The 26,055-nt window shown below is 38.1% G+C and overlaps 1 protein-coding gene across 1 annotated transcript in view; it reads left to right on the top strand.

Moving 5' to 3' along the window:
* Positions 1 to 26,055, top strand: part of PARD3B (par-3 family cell polarity regulator beta) — a 1,152,531-nt gene that overhangs the window by 660,980 nt on the left and 465,496 nt on the right. The window contains exon 11 of the mRNA XM_027565061.1: positions 15,291 to 15,476. Within this exon, the coding sequence (XP_027420862.1) occupies positions 15,291 to 15,476 (186 nt within the window). The remainder of the gene's footprint in view (positions 1 to 15,290; positions 15,477 to 26,055) is intronic.

A 26,055-nucleotide genomic window follows, 5' to 3' on the forward strand; every position in this document is an offset into this window, starting at 1 on the left:
ACAATGCTGCCAACTTTTAGTTTATTTGCTTTTCAGTTTTATTTAGAACAAATGAATTCACTCAGTAAGAGCATTTAAACTTCTTAGCCAATTGTTTGGAAGTAGACATAGGCACAGTCTTAGTTTAAATGTGAAAAATTGCTTTTTTAGGGTTAATTTGAACAGGGTAGTTGCCAAATAGTACCAGCTGTCATAATAAAGGAGAAGTGAGTGACAGGTTTACTCCACCCCATATCAAAACCCAAGAGCGGATATGCTGATCAGATGAGCCAAAATAAATGGAAGTTCTTAGAAACATTTGCAAGCTATTTTCTTGCAAAGCTAAGCCCTTCATAGGCATCAAAGTACAAACGGGTCGTGATTAAGTTTAGCACGATTATAGAAATGAGAAAGTGGGATCACTCTGTTGCAGGAGGGATCCCAAATGCACTGCCTAATACTCTAAAATTTCCTATGATGACAACGGTGATAGTGGTCTATATTACAAAGTATTGGAACTTGAATAGCAGTTTTTAAACTACTTTTTAATATTAATGAAAACGTGGCCCGTTCGAGCTACAATTGAGGAACTGATGCAGCACTTGTCAGCAATGCTGTTTTACATTCACGAACCCTTATTCTCAGGCATGCACTGGAATAGTTGCTAATGGTAAGAATAGAAGTGGAATGGTCCTTGTTTCCCTTGAAGATTTATATAATAACAAATAAGCATAATATAAAGTGATTAGTGCTATAATTTAAGTAGGTAAGGAGATACAGGTGAGGTCTCAGCCACAGAGCAGGTGACAGTTGAGATGGATATGGAGGAGTTTGATGGATATGTAAGAGTTTGCAGCGTCAAGTGGGGAGGAGAGGAGAGAATGATTTTTAGACAGTGAATCCTGCCTAAAAAGTAAGAGAATCTCTTCATAATTTTTAATTAATTAACTTCAGTACTATGTAACAAACATGTTAGAAAGTTCAGGGCAGAAGTATTAAAGCTGTATTTTTATAGATAAGATGCAACACATAGCTGATACTTTTCTTTTTGGCCTTTTAGTGCCATTATTTCAAGAAGGGCATTATGGCAGAGAAGAGGCAACAAATTAATTTATGAAGTCATCCTCTAACAATTATTTTTATACATATGCATTCTATCAGATTTAAACTGGATTTAAAGTTGAATTAAACGTAAATCTTGCCTTTCATTAGATTATAGTGGTATAATGGAGTCAAAACAGGCACACAAACAAAGGATTATAAGAATAGAAAGAAAGGAATAGGGAAGAAAAAAAAAGAAAACAGAAGAATGGAAAGGCCAATTGTTTCCCCACTGATAAAATCAGAGAAGGAAGAGGCAGCTTATATGCTGAGACATAAAACCTGGGTGTTTGGAAATATTAAGTAAGGGGACTTTGATTCCATTATATCTTTGCAATAAAATTTCTTTTGAGATGAAAGTAATTCCTACACTTATATATATATATATATATATATATATATATATATACACACACATATATGAAATAGAGCTGTTTCCCTATGAATGATTTCATTAAGTATCATGAAGTGTAGGTTAGTACTGTCAGGAAAATGCTTAACTTAAAAGATTCATTCACTCTTTATGCTTAGATGATTCATTTTTCCATGTATCAGCAAGTAAAAATGGACTTGTGATGGATTAATTAAAAAAAAAATAATTCCGTAGGAATGAACTAAAACTGAGATAATTCTTGTTTATTCTTTGAAGCATACTTTGTTGGAAAATGAAGATCCATTAGTTCAGGGAAGAAAGAGTCCTGCTAAACCTACATCTAGGGAAATATTGATTGGAAGTATGCTGAACTTTTAAACTTCTTGTAATTACACACTGATTTTACAGGAATTAAGGCCATAGAAATTGCTCCCTTACCCTTGGCCTGCTTTCGTGTATGTATATATATATATATATATATAGCAAAGGAGGAGACACATATAAGTTAAAGGCAATATTTGGCAGCTCAAGCCAGTTACTAGGCCTCTGGGGCCACTTGAAGAGTCCCTCTTAAGAACCTGGCAGAAACAGTGGCAGATGTAAGAGAAGGAGTCTTCCCAGATCTAGACCAGCTACTTCGTCTGTCTTGGGGACATCTCACAGATCCAGAAACCACTCTGAAGTCCAGACTGTAGGAAGACTATAGGATGATGTCTTAGTCTGGTAGGTTTGCTGTAACAGTACCATACCTTGGATGACTTATAAACAGCAAAAACGTATTTCTCACAGTTCTGGAGGCTGGAAGTCCAAGGTCAGGATGCCCGCATGGTCGAGTGAGGGCCCTCTTCTGGGTCACAGTCTTCTTCTTGTACCTCTAGATGGTAAAAGGGCTAGGGAGCTCTGTGGGGGTCTCTCTTATAAAGGCATCAGTCCCACTCAATAGGGTGCCACCTTCATGACCTCATCACCTTCCAAAGGCCCCACCTCTTAAAAACCGTTGCCTTGTGCATTAGGATTTCAACATATGAAATTTGGAGAGACAAAACATTCGAATAGCAGATGCGTATATGTGTCAAACAGAAGATGTGATACCAAAAGAAGAGAAAGACATGATTAACAGTGATATAAACCTGATGATATATCATTAACCCGGGAGGATATCTCCTGTGTGTGTGTGTGTGTGTATGATACATATATCATCCAGTTGGTGGATGCGTTTATTGATCTCAATTCTTCACTTCCAAATAGTAGCATTAAATATCTATATTCTGATTATGGTCTCATGTGTGGAGAGTATTTTCCAACCTTGGCTTGTAGACTTGCACATATGAATTCATTTGGCCAATGAGATGTCAGTAGATGTTTTGTGGGCAAAGGCTTTAAAATTAATTTAATTTTCACATTCCTGCCTTTCGTCATATGAGAAACATGTTTCAGATATGCAGAGGTCTAAGGAAGTTGAGAGATCTGGGGAGCAGACATGTACCTGATCCATAGCTTGGAGGCCAGCCTACCTGAATCCAGCTGAGATTAGCCAGATACCAGTCAACGTGAGAAACATGAGCTGGAAATAAATGCTTTACAGTTCATATCACAATTTTGGGATGATTTGTTATGCAATATTTGGGAGGCATCAGCTGACTGATACATTCTTTCACTTTTCCCCGTTAATTAATTTTTGAGTAGATTTCCCTCCCTTCTCCCATCAATTTGTTTGTAGTAGTGAGGACAGGAAGATATATCTATATTTTAAATTTAATGGGTTTCATACTGTACAGAACCCAGATGACTTCTTATTTTATAGCTATTTTTATCTGAAAATTAATGTTGACAGGATAATTGATTTAATTATTAAGATAAGAGGCAAATTATATGTCTTTATCTACAAATGACATATTATATATATGGTAAGAACATTCTCATTACAACAGCAAACATGTACTAAGAATTTAAAATGATGTTTCCCACTGAGATTTCTCAATCTCTATTTGGAATTTAGGATTATTTATCATTAATAATATACTAAAAGGGATTGGTTTCCAGCTGGAGTCTCATTAGATGCAACTAAGACCTCAGACAAAAGGGGAAGGTTAAAATGGTTGTATTTCTATTATGTAATTTTCTTATAAGTCTTAACCAACAAATAAACTCTGCCTTCCACAGCCCCCGTGAAAATATTACTTTCTTGAGGTCATGGTGGTAGTGTTACTTCATTACAACATGATTTAATAACCATGATTCACTTTGTTTTAAAGTGAAGGAACATCCAGTGGGTCCTCTAGGGAGAATGTAGGTATCTGAGATATAATCCCTACGTTTAGAATTCTTAAATTGGGAAGAAAGCTATATTACCTTTGTGCTTAGTCACTCAGTCATGTCCGACTCTCTGAAACCCCATGGGCTGTAGCCTGCCAGGCTCCTCTGTCCATGGGGATTCTCCAGGCAAGAACACTGGAGTGGATTACTATGCCCTCCTCCAGGGGATCTCCCCAACCCCAGGATCGAGCCAAGATCTCCCACATTGCAGGCGGATTCTTTAGCAGCTGAGGGGAAGCCTATCTTTATTAAAAGCATTTGTACCCTAAACAATGACACACAGATTGAGAAGGCAGGGTGTATGTAGAACATTCTTATATATTTACTCTGATAAAAGATTTTATTTGGTGACTTCACAGTTTCTAAGAGCCCAGTGAAAACCACCTATAATTCTTTGTCTTTACACTATCTTCAGAAATCTCTCAATCTCAAACAAATGTAGTTTTTTTTTTAAAATGTCACATCTGGAAACTAAACGTCATTAATTTCCCCTTTTGGACTAAGGACTCCCTCATTCTAAGAGCTTCAGAATGTACTTGTTGTCCTGCATCATTTGAAGCCTGTCATGAGACTATACTTTCCTTCCATGAGTCTTTGTTGTTGATGATGGTAATTATGACATATGACATGTACCCAGAGCGTGATGCAGCAATAATAGAGCTGGAAGTCTGAACCATGAGCTTGTGTGGCATCTCTAGGACCTTGTTTCTGACCTACAAGATTTCTCTCTGGAACCTTCTCTCTTTTCTGCTCCATTCCTTTCCAGCCTAATCTTCCCTGTGTTCTCTAACACAGTGTTTCTTTAAATGTACGCTAGGGAAGTGTACTTTCCTATAATACACTTCTTGCAAAGATGTGTTCCATTGTCAGGTAAATTAGGGAATATGTATTAACTTTTAAGAGCACTGAAAAGACCTAGCATAAACCATTTCCTTGGATTTTTCATCATGGAAACTTTTTTTTTTCCCTCATATGCACTGATTGTGCCCTTGTGTATTAGACCTTAGATCCAAGTCTTAGAAGAGATCAGTTTGTTGGTTACTGAAGCAAGCCCTAATTGGACATGGCCTTGGGCCAGACATCCTCGTGAGGCTTCCAGTAGCCTGTAGACTGATCGTGTTACGGGGTCAGGGGGCACTTCCAATTCAGTCAGTGCCAGCCTCTTCCTGAGTGGTGGGCTGGGCTGAGCTGTGGGTGGAACAAGTACCATAACCAGGCATTCACTTCCTGAAGTTCTGTGTATTTTTATTGTTGTTTAGCTTTTGTCCTTGATAGTCGTGTTGTCTTTTAAAGGCATTAAGTGCAGGTAGCCTGGTGTGCAATGTATCTGTGATAGCAAAATACTTTTAGAAGTATGTCACCCAGGAGCCCAGTTTCTCACATGGGTCTACTCCTCTTAGAATCAGGCCCATTCTGCTTCCTTTTAGACCACTGGATTATTACAATCATAACATTTGTTCTTAAATCTTATATTCATATAAAATCATGTATTCTTATATGTTAGCTACTGAATTATTGACTGTAAAGTACTTAAAATTCTTTAGACTTTTAACAGGAAAGAGTAAATACAAAACAAAAAGATGGATTGTTTCTTATACATGTATCAGAAACAACAGAATGTGTATATATATATGGCTGAGTCCCTTTGCTGTCCACCTGAAACTGCCACATTGTTAATCAACTATACTCCAATATAAAATAAAGTTTTTAAAAATAAATATTATTATAAAAAAGATCTATTGTTTCTTGATATTAACAAAGCAAGTTCTAGTTTTATAAAACTATGCTATCTGAATTATAAAATATTATTTATATTACCTTTCATAACACAAAATATTATTTTTACTTCTTTAATCTATGTCCAAATAGGAAAAAAAAAAAATGATTCCCTGTGTCCTTAAACTGTTGCATTTGCTGATCTTTCAAGGATATGTATTGTGAGTAGGAAGAAAACAAGGTTGCTATAGGAATGTTGACTCTGACTTACTTTACTTTTGTTAGTTTTAATCTCTGACTTAGTATTACATTAAGGTACTTTTATATTGAACAAGCAATAAAGAATGGACATTTTTTCGACATTTGTTTTCTGGTATTAGATGAATCTTTTACTTAAAGAAAATTGCTTTTGGATAAGTTCAGTCAGAGATAAGCTCTTGACTTCAGTTTTCCCCTTCTACCTCCTTTCTAAGGAATGGACTTCAAAAAACATGAAAAAGTGTCTCAGTTACAAATACTTTATAGTATTTTCTTCTTGTAGGTCTTCGGTTTAAAATTACTTTAAAATGAATGAATATGTACTTTAAAAGATCACATAAGAACATACATTTTAGATATTGATTACTGAGCTAACTATGTGAATATGATTTAAAATTTTTTCTTTCATTAAAAGTAAAGAGCAGTGTTGCTTATGTGTAGTTTTGTGAAGCTTTACCCTACTTACTGCAACATTAAGTTACATTTTCCTCTTCTATATGATTAATATATAATATTGAGTTTGGGGTTAATTTCAGCCACCTGTAGTATAATTCATAGTTTTAAAAAATTATCTGTTCTATTATCTCTGATGCTTTTTGGTGGTGTGTCTATGTCATTCAGAGGGCAAAAGCCTTTAAAAGGTAATCTGTCTACTTGTAAATCACCAAGTTCTTCTGATTTAGCAGCAGTGGTGGGAAAGTCCTTTACTGTTCATCACAGTGACCATCCTTAGATCACACTTACCTATGCACGTGCCAGCTCATCTCTGGTTGTCGTCTTTTCTTGACTCTCTATAAAGTACGATCCAAAATAAAGTGCCTCCCAGCTGTTGGAATGAGTCTCTGATCTCCACTCTAGGGCAATATTCACATTTTGAATTCTATATAATCCAATTGGCCAAAAACCTTTCATGCTTATAATAGCTACCCATGCTTTTTTCAGAAGATTAAAATTTTTCAGAAAATTAAGTGTCTTGCAGGTGTCTTATCCTTTCATTGCTGTGAAAATTTACTTAGCTATAACACAAGTTTTATCACCTTAAATTCCTTAGAATTTATTTAGGTAAATTTATCGGTGGTTAAGCTAATTATAAAATATCCTGGCAGAATTGCCAGGTCTGGCTTTTCCTATATATAATATGTGAAAAAAGCGACTTTTTTTTTTTCTTTTTTTGCCGTAAAGCTCCTTTGTTTGAGTTTTGGGTTTTGGGTAACTGACAAAATGATTGCGTGTAAAACATAACTCTTGCATAAAGTAAGCTGCTCTCAACACAGACTAATTACGCATTTGGGAGGCAAGGCAAAGACATCCAGAACTTGCTCATGCTGAGCTAAGAGCGCAGCATTTAATGAAATGAGGGCCATAAAAGGTTCAGCATGGATGCTTTCAGGTCTGACCTGGGCTTCTGGGAAATTGAACATTGGTTCTGTGGACTGATAGATTCCCCCAGGGTTTGAAAGGCTGGGTTATTACCACTTGTGTGTGTGAATCAAAACTGCTTTGCAATACAAGAACATTTGTGATTCCAGAGATGGCCCGATTTGGAACACTCTTAAGCTAATAATAAGGATGCCTACCTAGTCATCCATCTTCTTGCCTCTCTTTCCTCCTCTCAAGTAATTACTTTTGATATTTGTTTCATAAAAATGGTTGTATATCTGTCAAGATCAGACTGTGTAAATTCCTGTTTCCTCTTTGCTATTGTTAGACTCTATTCCTTTCTGTCAGATAATACTGTGAATGAAACAGAAAGGCACTCTTATGTTGTTTAGTAACCTTTTAACAATTATGTTCTGTGTAGACTGGTTATTTCACATTGCAGTGTTGATACATAGTAGATGCTTGATAAAAATGTGTTGATTGACTCTTGTCACTCAGGCCAAGATGGGATAGTCTCATATCTGAATTCCAACTGTGACAGGTTGTCCATTATGCTTAAAAACAGAAATAGTATTTCAGGGAACAAAATGAGAGAACAGAGAAATAGAAAATGAAATAGTTGAATGGGAAGGAGAGGGAAGAGATATATAATTAGAATGATAACAGAACAACATCTGTAAGAACTTGAAGAAGGGTTGTGTAAATGAGAATAAAAGGTTAGTGAAGGCTAGAGATAGGCAGGATAAAGCTACCATTATCTAGTAAATAACCATTAAAATGGCTTATGACAATTAGGAAAGAAAAGCAATTAACATTTTACTCACATTTGGTTCTGCATTTCATTTCTTTTTAATTAATAAAAATAATGCCTTTATATATCACTGTGGTGTTTTCCAAGTTGAAAACTATGATGCTTTATTGGATTATGAAATTAATGCAGTGGGTTGTGACAATTTTTAAAAAATAATGAAACAGAATAGAAAACATTAGAATGTGTTGCCCTCTTGGTAAGTATTGTCTCATGAAATTTTTATTTAGATATGTCTATGCGCACACATATATGTATATATGGACAGATGAGGAGACGGACACACAATGTAACTCTGGGTACTTAATCACAGTGCTTCTCAAACTTGATGAATCTTCTTTACAGATTGGTAGCTATAACACATCATGCTGCCTTCATTGAGAATATGATGCTGAAGCTAAGCTGGGTTATCACCTCTCCTAGTAGGAAGTATGGTATGAAAAGGGAAATTGGATGAGGTTACTTTAAAGTTTCTTATAACTGTGATACTTTAACTTTTTACAATTATTTTTAATGTCAAAACTAATTTTATAAACACTTATAGTAATAAAATCCAGAATAATAGGAACCAAAGGCGGTGCCAGCAGTTTATTCATTTTCTTATATATAAATATGTATATATAATCCCAGAAATACACATTCACAGATACACATATATACATATACACAATCATGTACTATTGGACACTTACTCATTTTTGTTAACTCAGTCATTCAACAAATATTTATCTAGGGCTTATTTTTGAGTCTGGCACTGGCTGGTTTAAGCATCAGTGATTCACTGATGGGAAAAAAACAGCAGTATTCCTGCATTCAAAAGACACTATCAAAAAATAAAAACATAAGCAAGCACATATATGGTATGTGATAAATGCTATGGAGAAAAAGTAAATCAGGATAATAGACAAAGGTAGGATGGTATTGCCTTAAAAGAATTTTAAACTGAGTGATCAGGGAAGGGGCTTCCCTGGGGGTTCAGAAGGTAAGGAACCCACCTGCAATGTAGGAGACCCAGGTTCAATCCCTGGGTCGGGTAGTCCTCTGGAGAAGGGAATGGCTACCCTCTCCAGTATTCTTACCTGGAGAATCCCAAGGACAGAGGAGCCTGGTTGGCTACACTCCATGGGGTTGCAAAGAGACATGACTGAGCAATCTAGGAAGACCTCACTAATAAACTGGCATTTGAACACAAAATTGAAGGCAGTGAGGGAAGGAAGTCTGTAGGAATCTAAGGAAGGAATATTCAAAGCAGAGGGAGGAGGTGATGCAAAGGATTGAGGGCAGAAGTTAGATAAGGTAACTTAGAAAGTGAGGATGGGAGAGAAAAGTCAGATGATTGATTCTTAGGACACTAGTATTTCGGGATAACATGAGGAAGAGTCTGCAAAGGGGATTGGAAAGGAGTAGAGAGTGAAGTAGGAGATGAATAATTAAAAGTGGTGTCCTGGAATCAAGGGAAGAAAGTGTTACAGGACGTAGGGCTCGATAAATGAGGTCTCATGCTACTTGGACCAAGTAAGATGAAAACTAAGAATTGACCATCACACTTACCAACATGATTTCCCAGGTAAGAATACTGGAGTGGGTTGCCATTTTCTTCTCTAGGGGATCCTCCTGACCCGGGGATTGAACCCACAGCTCCTGCTGCATCTCCTGCATTGCAGGCAGATTCTTTACTACTATAGGCTATATAAATACTATATCTAGTTTACACGATATTAGTTACAGTGTGTGTATATATATGTGTATGTGTGTGTTTCATTAGAAATGTGTTTAGAGTTACTCTCAGGGGCTTTCCTGGTAGGTTAGTTGGTAAAAAATCTGCCTGCAATGCAGGAGACCCCAGTTCGATTCCTGGCTCAGGAAGATCCGCTGGAGAAGGGATAGGCTACCCATTCCAGTATTCTCGGGCTTCCTTTGTGGCTCAGCTGGTAAAGAATCTGCCCACAATGCGTGAGACCTGGGTTCAATCCCTGGGTTAGAAAGCTCCCCCGGAGAAGGGAACAGCTACCCACTCCAGTATTCTGGCCTGAAGATTTCTATGGACTGTATAGTCCATGGGATTGCAAGGAGTCAGACACGACTGAGTGACTTTCACTTCACTTCACTTTACTTACAGGCGCTCTACATCATAGTACAACACTACAACAAATGGTTCTTATCTCTTCATAAATTCTTTTTAAAAACATTTATTGTTTTATAATTTACAAGTGTCAGAAAACAAAAACATTATAGAGAAGAAAAAATTGTCCATATTGCAGTGGAAGAATATAACCAAGTTTTCTTCTAGCAAATACATGGGGTACGGGTGGAAGAGAGGCAGGTAATAGGTAGATGAGTAGGTGTCTGAATTGTGTATAAATTATATGTTATATATTGAGATGTACTGTATAATAAGCTTTTATATATAATATTATGTCACAGTCTCACATGATTAAAAATCTTTGTGTCCACACTATTTTATATAATTCTGTGATTCTTAATAAGTAAAACACTATAAAAACATCTTATATATAAGCATATTTAATATAACAAACATGACTTGGTAGCTGCATTTTTCTCCTAGATCCTTACATAAGACAAACAGCCTGAGGCTCCTCTGTCCATGCAATTCTCCAAGCAAGAATTCTGGAGTCGATAGCCATCCCCTTCTCCAGAGGATCTTCCTGACCCAAGGATCGAATCTGGGTCTCATACATTGCAGGCAGATTCTTTACCATCTGAGCCACCAAGGAAGCCCATACATGTATATATATATAAATATATACACACACCAGTAACTCAATATTTATCACTTTTTATACTGTGTTCATCCCATGAAGTATTCATTCCTACCTCTGGAAAATTAGTGCCATATAACCAGAGACATAGCTAAGACATCACAGACATCCCTAGGAGTTCATTCTGGTCATCTCCAGGGTCTGTCACAAGTCTTTAAGCATGAAACCCAATCAATTGCAGGGACTGTTACTGCCACCCCTTCCTGGTACTTAGGAACATGTCATCAGGCAGTGCTGTAGTCCCAAATGACTCTCTAGACCCTGGTTACCTAGAACTTGACTGCATCTGCCAATTGTTGATTCAGGGCAGTGATGTTCACCTAAAGGTGATTTTGACCCCTGGGGCCATTTGACAATGTCTAAAAGCAGTTCTGGTTGTCACAACTGGGAAAGGAGATCAGTTCAGTTCAGTTCAGTCACTCAGTTGTGTCTGACTCTGCGACCCCATGAATCGCAGCACGTCAGGCCTCCCTGTCCATCACCAGCTCCCAGAGTCCACCCAAACCCATGTCCATCAAGTCAATGATGCCATCCAGCCATCTCATCCTCTGTCGTCCCCTTCTCCTCCTGCCCCCAATCCCTCCCAGCATCAGAGTTTTTCCAATGAGTCAACTCTTCGCATGAGGTGGCCAAAGTACTGGAGTTTCAGCTTTAGCATCATTCCTTCCAAAGAAATCCCAGGGCTGATCTCCTTCAGAATGGATTGGTTGGATCTCCTTGCAGTCCAAGGAAAGGAGATACTACTGGCATTTAATAGGTAGGTGCCATGGAGAAGGCAATGGCACCCCACTCCAGTACTTTTGCCTAGAAAATCCCATGGACAGAGGAGCCTGGTAGGCTGCAGTTCATGGGGTCGCTAGATTCGGACACGACTGAGCTACTTCACTTTCACGCATTGGAGAAGGAAATGGCAACCCACTCCAGTGTTCTTGACTGGAGAATCCCAGGGACAGGAAGCCTGGTTGGCTGCCGTCTATGGGGTCGCACAGAGTCAGACACGACTGAAGCAACGCAGCAGCAGCCAGGGATTCTGATAATATCCTCCTGTGCAGTGCACAGCCCCGATATGGAATTATTAGGCCCCAGTCATCAGGGGTGCTGAGGTTAAGAAAGCCTGAGTTGATCCTGTATGGCCGGCCCTGGGCAGGTTCAGAGGCATTAGACCTGGACACAGGGCATCTGAGCATCCCTCTTGGGCCTGACTCTAGGGACCTCAAGGACTTGGTATCTAAAAACATAGCGTCTAGTAACAAAGACAAAGAAATAATGGAAAGACAAAAATTAATGAAGTTCACACAATTTCTCTTCCTGTGTCAGCCTCTGGATGTTTCCCTTTCTGGATATTTGTAGGTAGAAAAAGCAAGGGATATACCTGCCATGGGCGTCTCTGGTTGTTCGGATGATAAGGAATCTGCCTGCAATGCAGTAGACCTAGGTTCAATCCCTGGGTTAGGAAGATCCCCTGCAGAAGGGAATGGCAACCCCCTCTAGTATTCTTGCCTGGGAAATCCCATGGACAGAGGAGCCTGGTGGGCTACAGTCCATGGGGTCACAAAGAGTGGGACATAATAGTGAAGAATACACCTAGCACAGTGAGGAAAGAGCACTTGTCCTCAAGACAGGGAGAGTCCAAGGTAGGAATGTGCTGCTGCCTTTGGGCTCATGCTCTCAGTAAGGGCCTTCATTCAGGGCCCTTACAAGGACTTTATTCCTCTTTCTATCCTGCTATAAAGTGTTGTGGTCTTCCCTGGTAGCTCAGTCAGTAAAGAAACTTCCTTCAGTGCAGGAGACCCAGGTTCAATCCCTGGCTTGGGAAGATCCCCTGGAGAAGGGAATGGCAAACCACTCCAGTATCCTTGCCTGGAGAACCCCATGAACAGAGTAGCCTGGCGGGCTACGGCCCATGAGGTCGCAAGAGTCGGACACGACTTAGTGACGAAACCACCACCACCACAAAGTGTTGTATGGCAAGATTTGAGTTTAATTTTAAGAGATACTAGTTGAACCAATGTTATCAGAGGCATTCAGCATATTGATTTTTTTTTTTTTTTTTGGTACATTAGATAAAGGGAACATTTATTTCTAACAGAGGGAATGGCTGTGTTAACTACTGTAATGACTTCCCTCACCATTGAGAAGTTTGCTATTATTAGACTACTAATTATGACTTGCACTTCATACAACATAAGAAAGATGAAACGTAAGTGTAGTTAAGTGGAGAGTGTGAAATTGAATGACATCTTACTGCCACTGTAGAAATATATCTTGGGATTTCATGTGGCTAGGTCTAGTCACGGTGGCCTGCAGAAGTTGAGAACTACTACAGCAGTTAAGAGTCTATCACAGGCACCATACTGCCTGGACTCCACAAGTTCCAACATGGATAGGTCTTTTGAACTATAAGCATGATACTTATATGTTGCATACCTCAGTTTCCTCATCTGTAAAATGGGCCTCGCAATAAACCTCACAGGATTGTTCTGGAGAGAAAGTGTATTGCTGTGTGTAAAGCACTTGGCACAGAACCACTCAAACACTTTTAGCCACTACTTTGTTTTGTAGTTACAGTTCCAGCTCTCAGACATCAGAGACTTTAAGAGAATAAATTGTTTCACATGAAGAGATAACCATAATACCACCTAATTTCTATTTTGTTTTTACCACTTATGTAATAAATGAAAGGCATTAGTACAAATAGTGGCCCTCAGTCTTACTGGGAATGAAATACAATCACCAAAAGAAAGCTGATTATAGAATAGGGTGGTTTGAAGGTGTTACTCAAGCGAAACTTGTCCTCGTGTCACTTTTTCGCTGGATGAAAACCAGAGAAACTCTCTAGTTTTTCTCTAGAGTGGTGTTCACAAACTTCTAGTGAGAAGCCGTTCTTTAATTTATACTTTAATTCAGCAGAACTTGATTAGATTGAAATTAACCAAATTCCAGAGAGACCTGTATACATAAATGATTTTGAAAATGTTATGGATTCTAAACTGGACGTTTTGGGAGGCACAGATAAAGGCTAATAGTTTACATTTAGTATTTAACTCTGGCATTCCAATGGAAAAAAAGACAGCTACTTGGTATTGAATAATGGGATTTGTTGGGTTTTTTTTTTAAGATAATAATATACTGAGTTAGTTAAAAGAGCTAACTTGTAATAGGTTTATTAAATTAAACAATAAAGTTCATTTCTTGGAAACTACCCATTGTCAAAATCTTTATAGTTAACTTCATTTACAATGAAATTAAATGAACGAACTATTTCTCTAAAGCTAGACATGGGATTTCTCTTCATTGGGAGGAGTTAGAGATGTCATGTCAGTCGATCTGGCTATGATCAGACCTCTTAATCCTGTTTTAATTGTGGGTTCTTTGCTACTTCTGATTTTATAGTTGTTATTTTGTGACTGACATTCAGACATTCATGGTAATTTTTAAAATATATAATTCTACATAAGCATCCCTCAAAGTGACCTTAAGATGAGAGTCTCTAAACATAATTATAGAGAGGAAGGAACTACCGACCTAGAATGAGTTGATGGTTTCCAGGGCTATCTCATTTTCAAATTTTTCATTTAAACGCCGGGGCAGAGTTTCACATTTCTGCAAGCTTGGGAGGAATGCAGAAGGGGGCCCTGTACTCTTTGTCATGTGGACAGCACTTTTCTGTCCCTACTCTTGTATATTTGAAAACGCTATGGACCAAGTATGATAAAGTGTGTGTTTTCCTCTGGAGACCTGACCCCTGATTATGCCTTTTGCCACCATACTGTGTGTGTGTGTGTGTGTGTGTGTGTGTGTGTGTGTGTGTATATATATATATATTTTTTTTTTTTAGAATGGCTAGGCTTGTGGCTGGGTGTCATTTGTCGAAGAGACCATGAATATTTCTGTGCATTATCATTTTTGTTTAGGTTCCAAAACCAGATGCCAACAAGTTATTTTATCTAAAGAAGCAAGCTTAAGGCATGAGTTTTGACAAAGTGAAATTCAATTCAGTGATATGTATTAAGAATCACATCTTTAACTTTAAAATTAACATTTTTTTCAGTGCTCTGTGTCCTATTGACAATCTTTATCAATAGGATTGCTTCCATGGTAAATGATATGTTTTAAATTATATAAGCCAAATATTCCCCCAAATTGTAACAGGTTTGTACACTAAGCTCGTTTCTTCATCTGTAAAATGAAGGTATTGAGATTACATTATCTCTAATGTCTATTCTAATACTTAAGATTCCCTAGTTAATATCCAATCTCTTTAATTATTGAGAATATTCTACTGAATTTCCAAATACTTTTGGAATGTTTCAAATTGCCTTGACCAAAGATCCTGTCTGTTGACCATCACCAAATAATTATTCCCAAGAATTATCTCCTCCACTCCATGCATGTGATGGAGGCCCCTGCAGAGAGAGAAGACTGCCCTTTGTCCACTGGGGGCAGGATTACAGCTGTTAAGCAGGGATCCAGTCATCTTGTCTCACCAGTTGCATCTGTGTTTGACCATCTGAGAATGTGAATATTGATATTCAGCTGCTGTCTCCTCCTTCATTCTTTTCGTGTACTCTTCCAACAGAAAGGAGAACCTGACTGTTGTGCATTCTCCCTGGAAACAACTGAGCAACTTACCTTTGAGATCCCGTTGAATGATTCCGGTTCTGCTGGTCTGGGGGTGAGCTTGAAAGGGAACAAATCTCGAGAAACTGGAACAGACTTGGGGATTTTTATCAAGTCCATCATCCACGGAGGTGCTGCTTTTAAGGTAGGTAGGAATGCTGTTTCCCTATCAGTGTAAAGATACTTAGAAACGTTAACTGTTCTGCTTGGGGACTGGATAAAGAAAATTTCTGAAGACTTGAGACCACTGAGGCTTTCTTGCCAGATTCAGGAAATGTATATGTGAACAGATCTGGGTAACAGTTTGTTTTCATACTTTATATTATTTTTATTACTGTTAGGATTCTTATGAATTTAAAACCTAACAAAGTTGAACCTAACAATATACAATTAGAAAAGCAAAACTGAAAGCTAGTCAATATCAAAGCAACAAATAAGAAACTCTATTCCTTGTGCTTGCAAGAATGAAAGCTCAACAAAGACAGAAATATAGATCAATGGAGCAAAATAGAAAGCCCAGAGATAAATCCACGCACATATGGACACCTTATCTTTGACAAAGGAGGCAAGAATATACAATGGATTAAAGACAATCTCTTTAACAAGTGGTGCTGGGAAAACTGGTCAACCACTTGTAAAAGAATGAAACTAGAACACTTTCTAACACCCTACACAAAAATAAACTCAAAATGGATTAAAGATCTAAACATAAGACCAGAAACTATAAAACTCCTAGAGGAGAACATAGGCAAAACACTCTCTGACCTACATCACAGCAGGATCCTCTATGACCCACCTCCCAGAATATTGGAAATAAAAGCAAAAATAAACAAATGGGACCTAATTAACCTTAAAAGCTTCTGCACATCAAAGGAAACTATTAGCAAGGTGAAAAGACAGCCTTCAGAATGGGAGAAAATAATAGCAAATGAAGCAACTGACAAACAACTAATCTCAAAAATATACAAGCAACTCCTCCAGCTCAACTCCAGAAAAATAAATGACCCAATCAAAAAATGGGCCAAAGAACTAAATAGACATTTCTCCAAAGAAGACATACAGATGGCTAACAAACACATGAAAAGATGCTCAACATCACTCATTATCAGAGAAATGCAAATCAAAACCACTATGAGGTACCATCTCACACCAGTCAGAATGGCTGCGATCCAAAAGTCTACAAATAATAAATGCTGGAGAGGGTGTGGAGAAAAGGGAACCCTCTTACACTGTTGGTGGGAATGCAAACTAGTACAGCCACTATGGAGAACAGTGTGGAGATTCCTTAAAAAACTGGAAATAGAACTGCCTTATGATCCAGCAATCCCACTGCTGGGCATACACACTGAGGAAACCAGAAGGGAAAGAGACACGTGTACCCCAATGTTCATCGCAGCACTGTTTATAATAGCCAGGACATGGAAGCAACCTAGATGTCCATCAGCAGATGAATGGATAAGAAAGCAGTGGTACATATACACAATGGAGTATTACTCAGCCATTAAAAAGAATACATTTGAATCAGTTCTAATGAGGTGGATGAAACTGGAGCCTATTATACAGAGTGAAGTAAGCCAGAAGGAAAAACACCAATACAATATACTAACGCATATATATGGAATTTAGAAAGATGGTAACAATAACCCTGTGTACGAGACAGCAAAAGAGACAGTGATGTATAGAATAGTCTTATGGACTCTGAGGGAGAGGGAGAGGGTGGGAAGATTTGGGAGAATAGCATTGAAACATGTAAAATATCATGTATGAAACGAGATGCCAGTCCAGGTTCGATGCACGATACTGGATGCTTGGGGCTAGTGCCCTGGGACGACCCAGAAGGAGGAGGGAGGAGGGTTCAGGATGGGGAACACGTGTATACCTGTGGTGGATTCATTTTGATATTTGGCAAAACTAATACAATTATGTAAAGTTTAAAAATAAAATAAAATTTAAAAAAAAACTAAAAAAAAAAAAAAAGAATGAAAGCTCAGTGGAGTCTGAGAGAAAGCATAAATTAAAGGTCATTTATCACATTTTATACACTAGAAGACCCATGTTGCTGGGAATGCATAGTTGCCTTTGAACTTAGAGAAGCTTATAAATTTCCAGATAAAAAGAGAAGATGATGATTCTGCCCTTTTGTACTGGGGTGGGCAACATATGAACATAGCTGTTACCGTAATTTAATGGTTAACTAGATTTGCCTGAGTTCAAATGCAACCCTACCACCATATGCTCCAACTAGCGCACCGTTAATAATAATACCTAGCATATAGGGTTCTAAGGATTGAATCAAGTAATATACACAATGTGATCAATGCAGTTAAGTGATTACAGAGAGAGGGAAAACAAGTGTGTGCTTATTGTCAGCAATCCTGACCATCATCTTTATCATCTCATGCCAGCCGTGAGACTTCCTGAGCTTAAATCCTGCCTTCATTGCTCTCACCCTCAGTGAATGCAGGCAAATCAATTGCCTTTAGGGTGCCTCAGTTTCCTCATGTATAAAGTGAATAAATTAGTAGTGCCTGCCCCCAGAGCTCTTGTGAGTACAAAAAGAGATAATGGGTATAAAAAGCCTAGCACCATGCCTATGATAAACGTTGAATAAATGTTAGCCATTTTTAAATCATCTTGATATTACTCACGTGTGCCCTCTCCCACTCAAAAGCCAGGAAGGCATAATTAGAGTTTATAGGTCCTAGGATCCTGGCTTTATTAAAGCATTTGTCTCCTCAAACTTATCATTTCACTTTTGCTTCAGACCTAGACACTGAGCTAGTGTCTTTTTCTTTGGAGAAGAAGAAATGCACTGGGGATAGACAACTTTTAATGCACTCCTGGATCAGTTAGCTTCTGTTACATAATAAGTAATGACAACATTTCAATAACATACCTCTATAAGCCATTATTTCCCCAATGGCTCTGTACAGTAACTAAAAGGGCTCTGATTGAGGCTGACCTATCTCTATCACACAACAGATCTACAGATCTGCGTGTACTCCACACATTATAACTACACCCTGGGCTCCCAGGCTAGCTGATGTCCAAGACTCACGAAACCTCCTTACGTCTGGTTTCCAAGCTGGCCTACCGTCACTTCTCACACATACTGGTGGCTAAAACAAGTCATATGACTGAATCCATGGTCAATCCAAGGCGTAGAAAAATACAGTCCCCCCACAGCGAGCCTATGACAAAGGTGTGGGTCTAGAGAAGTCGGTGAGGAATTGGGGCCATTCATCCAGTCTATGACTGTCTCCATCAGGCTCAGAAATGCAGAACTGGGAGCAGAAGGGTAGTTGTTGTTCAGTCACTCAGTCATGTCCAACTTTTTGAGACCACATGGACTGTAGCACACCAGGCTTCCCTGTCCTTCACCATTTCCCAGAGTTTGCTCAAATTCATGTCCATTGAGTTGGAGATGCCATCCAACAATCTCATTCTCTGTCACCACCTTCTCCTTCTGCCCTCAATCTTTCCCAACATCAGGGTCTTTCCCAATGAGTCAGCTCTTCACATCAGGTGGCTAAAGTATTGCAGCTTCAACTTCAGCATCAGTCCTTCCAGTGAATATTCAGGGTAGATTTCCTTTTGGATTGACTGATTTGATCTCCTTGCTGTCCAAGGGAATCTTTAGGATTCTTGTCCACCACCACAGTTAGAAAGCATCAGTTTTTCAGCCGTCGGCCTTCTTTATGGAGCAGGAGGAAAATGATAATAGTAATTACAGTAATATTATCAACTAACATTCATTCTGTTTTATGCTTAATATCTGTTGGACCATATAATAAGTATTTTAGGTGGATTCTCTAAATTTATTCTTCACATCCATACTGCATTATTACTATACCATCTTGTCAAGGAGAAATTACAGTTTTCAGTGGTTAGTGCCTCTCCTTTGTTCACAAGGCCAGAAATCACTTAAACCAATGTGTGAACCTAGGCAGTCCGACTTCAGAGTCTGTGCTTTGCTGTCCTGTGATGAAGGCTCTTTGATCTCATCTATTTATATTTCCAGAGATCAGGGGCTGTTGCCCTGGAGTTGTCTTATATCACGTGTATCATCCTTAGCCAGGGCATCTAAACATGTGCTGTATTTAAGAATCAGTCTTGGTCATGTTTGTGGATACCAGCTCGGCATTATTCTTATTCCTCATGACAGCTCTATTTACAGAATTTATTCCAAGTAAAATTGAAACTGAAATGAATTTTTGGAAATTAAAAGCAAACATCTTAGCTTTTTTATGGGCAATAACTTCAGCTCAAGCAGATATTGGAGAGCAGGTTTAATATGTATATCCATGTTTGCGTAAGTGAGCATCTCCTTACCTAAGCAATTTCTAACAGGCCTGTTTCTTTGCAGGAAGATTTCACTTTCCATTTATGTAAATTTCTTTCCTGACACTGGTCTGCTGAGTCAGACAATCACACCATTAAAAACTACTGGACAGCATATTTATAGCTGATCTTAAATAGTAAGAGGCATCCATCATGAATTTAGCCTTATTGTGAATGTTTAGTATCCATTTGTCTTGTTTACTTTCTGCAGTGCAGAGGGTGGAGGCCTAAAGCTTTGCTCACAAGAAATCTGATTAACCAGGAAAAAGGAAAGTATATTTCAGTTCTCCTTCTGCTGTTCCAATAATCCACTGTTGCTCCTCAGAAAATTGCCACCTGTTCTGTGATTCAGGACTAGGTCTTAGAAAAATTGTTTGGAGACTTTGTTCCCATCTCTGTTCAAAAGATACACATGTGTCAGACCGCTCTGTCCCTGGGGCAGAGAGAAGATAAGCATGGGGAACATCTACTTTAGCATCTGGCCCAAAGTTTTTTAGGTGAAATCAACAAAATAATCTTTCTGCCAGAGCACTCTCTTTTTCTCCTGGCCCTTCCTACCACGAATTGGTTCTCAAGGTGTTTTCCCCTTTAGGGAAGGTGGAAACGAAACTACTTTGAAAAGTATGACCAAATTCTTCCTGTGGCTTCTCTATGCTGGATTCTCCTGGGGATTTCCCTTGGTGTAAACAAAGATAGGCTACTTCTAACCAGATGTAAAACCCCTGGATAACTGTGACTATAATTTAGGGCCTTCTTTTTTTCCCTTAACTTTTTATTTTGTTTTATCCTAGATGGCGCTAGTTGTAAAGAACCCACCTGCTAATGCAAGAGCGTAAGAGACGTGGGTTCAATCCCTGGTTGGGGAAGAACCCCTGGAGAAGGGGATGGCAACCCACTCCAGTATTCTTGCCTAGAGAATCCCATGGACAGAGGAGCATGGTGGGCTACAGTCCATAGGGGGTCACAGAGTCAAACACGACTGAAGTGACTTAGTACATAGCACAATAGCTGGTTAACAATGTTGTGACAGTTTCAGGTGACCTGCAGAGGGTCTTACCCATACATATAACAAGAGCCTCTTTCTTTTTACCCTCTTACCTCTCTGGCTGTTGCTTTCTATCATTCCGTCTCTCATTTGTGTCATTTCTAAGAGATGTAGTCTGTGGAGTCACTTGTAGACCCCTCGGAAGCATCCTTTTGAGCTATTCTTTTCAATGTATAGCCAAAGTGACCACTGACCATAACAGCCAAACATAGCTTAGAGTGTTGCTACTGCACTGCTTAAACAGTGAAAGTGTGAAAGTGAAAATGTTAGGCGCTCAGTCGTGTCTGACTCTTTTGTGACCCCATGGACTAGAGCACACCAAGTTCCTCTATCCATGGAATTTTCAAGGCAAGAATACTGAAGTGGGTAGCCATTCCCTTCTCTAAGGGATCTTCCCGACCTAGGGATCAAAGCCAGGGCACCTGCATTGCAGGCAGATTTTTTACCATCTGAGCCACCAGTAACATGCCTTAAATGTTTGAAATTCAATTTTAGTTTCTGTCATTCTTCCTGGGCATTTGCTCCTGAAGTGTAGTACAATTGCTTCCAGAGCCAAATATATACTAGATACAACTTTGCATGTTGTATGTTTTATATAAACATACATTTATACATACATACATACATATATAGTATACATACATCTCATGAACTGAGAACTATGAGTGGAATGTAATTAGGATTTCATGAAGATGCTTTTCTAAAATTTTATTCTTGTGACTGGAATTTGAATATGGTGTTGTTATTACTGGTAAATTAAACAAAATATTATCTTTGTACAGTTAGAAAAATTAATAACTTAAGAAAAAGACTCTCCCAAAATCTACATAAAAATTAGCTTTTCCTTTTTCCAGAGAAGCACATATAAAGTCTGGATAATCAGTTTGAAGACCTCACATACATTCACCCTCATTTGCTAAACATTTTGAATTCAGAGATGATTTTTCTTTTCCTTTGCTTTTGATATACTCTGTTAACTGAATTTTTTTAGAGAAAATGCATTTTTAAGTCTATTCAGTTCAGTTCAGTTCAGTTGCCCAGTCGTGTCCGACTCTTTGCGACCCCATGAATCCCAGCACGCCAGGCCTCCCTGTCCATCACCAACTCCTGCAGTTCACTCAAACTCACGTCCATCAAGTCGGTGATGCCATCCAGCCATCTCATCCTCTGTCGTCCCCTTTTCCTCCTGCCCCCAATCCCTCCCAGTATCAGAGTCTTTTCCAATGAGTCAACTCTTCGCATGAGGTGGCCAAAGTACTGGAGTTTCAGCTTTAGCATCATTCCTTCCAAAGAACACCCAGGGCTGATGTCGTTTAGAATGGACTGGTTGGATCTCCTTGCAGTCCAAGGGACTCTCAAGAGTAGACTATACTAAATCTGCTTTGTTTTCTTCTATCATAAAAATTAATTACTTTTAGAAAATATATAACTAAAATGGTGATATTTTTAAAAATTCATGTAGAATATTAAAATCCTTTATTAGAAAGAATAAAAATTCCATACAGTCTGTTCTATCAATACTAATTATGAAAGATTTCTTTTTATTTGAATATTTAATGTGTTCTATTGAAATTTTGAAACAATAATGCAAAAATTAAAATTTAAAGGAAGCTTTTGCTAAGGGAAAAATGTCATATATCAGGTAGATTATTTAAGGGCTCTTAAAGAGAACGAATTTAAGAATACCTGTTATTCTCTAGAAAATTAATTAGCCAGGTTTGTGCTTAATAAATACTACTTGATGATGATGAAATTAAATGAAAGAAAAATGCCTGACATAGCTAATTGCAAATGCATGCACTCAGAATATGAAATAGACATAATTTAAGTAATTTGATTCTTGTGTGGTTAGGAAATCTGGAATACAACCTCTGCAGAGGTTGCCTGATGCAGAATTGCAAGATCTATACCATTTCATAATAGGTTAAAAAATTTAACTAATACAAGCAATCCCTCTATTATAAAATGACCTAATTATGAATTTTGGGAGATAATATGCACAGTTCTAGAATTTATGGGAATACAATGTTTGATCCTGAATATCCATGTCTCTTTGTTATCGGGAATGTTGGTTGAATAGCATCTACCTACTTAAAAGGAGTCCGGTAGGAGTTCCTAGCAGAAGTAATTTCCACCTCCAATTTCTGCTTGTATCTATAAATCATGTGGTGGATCTATAATTAATGAATTCAAAGGGAGATAAAAAGGATAGCATTTTAAGGAACACGAATGTTAAATGATTTCTTCAGCTATCCATTTTTCTTAAAATTGATATTGTTTTTTACTGGAAGAGAACTGTTAAGATCATTACCTATAGTCATGTCTTCCAGGTTTCTACCTCTTACCAAAAACACCATACAATCTGGGTATAAACAGCTTCATTGCAAATCCTCAACTGTTAGAAGCCAAACTCTAATATTTCATACTCACCACAAAAGTGTGATATTCTATGAACAAGTAAAAGCAGGAATTCTGCCTGGAAAAATTCACCATCACTATAAGAACTCTGCTTTAAAAAATAAAACAAGTAATTTAAACAACAAAAAAAAGAATTATCAACTATGTTATGCCATATATTTTAAATACATTTCCTTTTTTAGGGAAAAAACGCCCAAAATGTTAATATGCGTTAATTAATACACTCAAGCTTATCATTTATGGGTTTTCTGCAGTAGTAAGTATTTTATAGAGATATAACATTACTTTAAAATTTTCATAATACCAGTATCAATCATTGTTTTTCTTGCTAAGTTTTATCATTTTCAGATATTTATTTTATTGATGGAAATGCAAATACATTTGTATCATCTGGATAAACTTTTAGAACTCTAGGTCTTTTTGATGTGTACTTTGAATTCTATTATTGTCTTCAGAGGCTTAAAAAAATATGTTTTTAGACCTAATCAAAAATGAAATTATTATCTACAAAAGTTGATATAACATGATCATGTTACTTTGACTCTGAAAATAGTATCTTTTACCTGAAAACCTATATTCACCTATATTGTGGGTATTTATAAGAGATATTAAGTTCATAATGTGGTCAGAGTTTTGGTCTAAGCATTCTGCTCTGGGTCCATTTTTTTAAGAAACCAGATTTTTAGCAATCTTAGCACAAGCAAGAACAGAGCTTTCTTCTTCTTCTTCTTCAAGTGAATAAATAAGATCCTTTCGTTAAGTTGAAAAGGCTTCTGAGATTCTAATCTAGTTAGGCATTCATGCAGAATCTTCTTGATGCATACAACCCATTCACCTTAATAAGCTTCTATTATCCAATTTTCTAGGCCAAACTAAACTGAAAACAGAAAATCAGGAAGGAGATAGGAAGGGATAGAGAAGAAGCTGAAAGGACAAGAAACAGAAAAAATGTAAAACAAGCACTGCTGCTGCTGCTGCTAAGTCGCATCCGTCGTGTCCGACTCTGTGCGACCCCAGAGATGGCAGCCCACCAGGCTCCCCCATCCCTGGGATTCTCCAGGCAAGAACACTGGAGTGGGTTGCCATTTCCTTCTCCAATGCAAGAAAGTGAAAAGTGAAAGTGAACTCACTCAGTCAGTCATGTCCAACTCTGTGCGACCCCATAGACAGCAGCCCACCAGGCCTCCGTCCATGGGATTTTCCAGGCAAGAGTACTGGAGTGGGGTGCCATTGCCTTCTCCAAAACAAGCACAGATTGCTGCAAAGTAGACGAAGGAATACTAGTGAGGCCTCTTCAGTCAGTGCTTCTGAAACTTCTTACTAAGGAAACTGTAAAATTCACTCATGACTACAGTGAAAGCTGTAAATTGCAATACGTTTGTTTATATCCCATATGTTTCCAGTAGGTCTTTAAAAGAAAAGAATTATAATACATTATATCAAAATGGTTTAGATTATATATATTCTGAGGTTCTAAAAATACTCTTCAGTTATCTTTAATTAAACAAGAAGTCTCACATGCCACAGATGCTGAATAAATGGTACATTGCTGGAACTTCACTCATTTGCTACATAAAATGGAGTGAGGCTCTTAAGATAATAACTGAATTAGATAAACTTAAAATTTTGCAAGAGCTAAATAAGAGGATACTGAGCCAGTACACCGGAGAAGGCAATGGCACCCCACTCCAGTACTCTTGCTGGAAAGTCCATGGATGGAGGAGCCTGGTGGGCTGCCGTCTATGGGGTCACCCAGAGTTGGACACGACTGAAGTGACTTAGCAACAGCAGCAGCAGCAGCAGCAGCAGAGCCACTACACAGACAGTAATCAAGCTTCACTTTTAGAATATAAAGTTTCTCTGAGCATGTGCCAGTATAGCCAAGCCAGCCTGGGCTCAGGAATTGCTCATAATTACAGTTTGTATATTATTGAATTTGTCCATTGGAGATGAAACTTACACCAGGTCAAAGCACCTGATGAAAGATGTTTCTAGTGATTCCGTTTAACAAGGATTTCTACAACATCTACAGCTACCATAAGTTATTCAATATGTAATAGAATGGATACAGGAAACAGAAAGACTCATTCCATAGTACAGGAAGCTGGTAGCATAATAAACACATAAAAAACTGTGTCTAGATTAGTCCAATGAAAGAGCCTTGCAAGCCACATTAGAACATCTGCCTTACTGGTTTCCCCAGGGAAGGAAAAAAATAATCTTCTGCCCTTGTTTTTAAGTATTCATCTTTAGTTTTGGAAAAATGTTAAGTGTTTATTTTGAGGTCAAAATAAAAACTAATTTCATACTATTAAAAAAAAAACTCAAATATGGTAAGGACTGTGGTAGACCTTCTGTCAAAGAATGTTCAAACTACTGTACAATTACACTCATTTCACATGCTAGCAAGGTAATACTCAAAATCTTCCAAGGCAGGCTTCAATAGTTCTTGAACAAAGAATTTCCAGATGTACAAGCTGGATTTAGCAAAGGCAGAAAAGCCAGAGATCAAATTGCCAGTATCCATTAGATCACAGAAAAAGCAAGAGAATTTCAGAACAACATCTACTTCTGCTTCACTGACTACAGCAAAGCTTTTGACTGTATGAATTACCACAAACTGTGTAAAATGCTTCAAGAGATGGGAATACCAGACCACCTTACCTGCCTCCTGAGAAACCTGTATGCAGGTCAAGAAGCAACAGTTAGAACTGGACATGGAACAACAGACTGGCTGCCAATCGGGAAAGCAGTACGTCAAGGCTGTATATTGTCACCCTGCTTATTTAACTTATGTTGAATAAGTACATCATGTGAAATGCAAGGCTGGATGAATCACAAGCTGGAATCAAGATTGCCGGGAGAAATATCAATAACCTCAGATATGCAGATGATTCCACCCTATGGCAGAAAGCTTAGA

The sequence above is a fragment of the Bos indicus x Bos taurus genome, chromosome 2, assembly GCF_003369695.1.
Source record: "Bos indicus x Bos taurus breed Angus x Brahman F1 hybrid chromosome 2, Bos_hybrid_MaternalHap_v2.0, whole genome shotgun sequence".
NCBI lineage: Eukaryota > Metazoa > Chordata > Mammalia > Artiodactyla > Bovidae > Bos > Bos indicus x Bos taurus.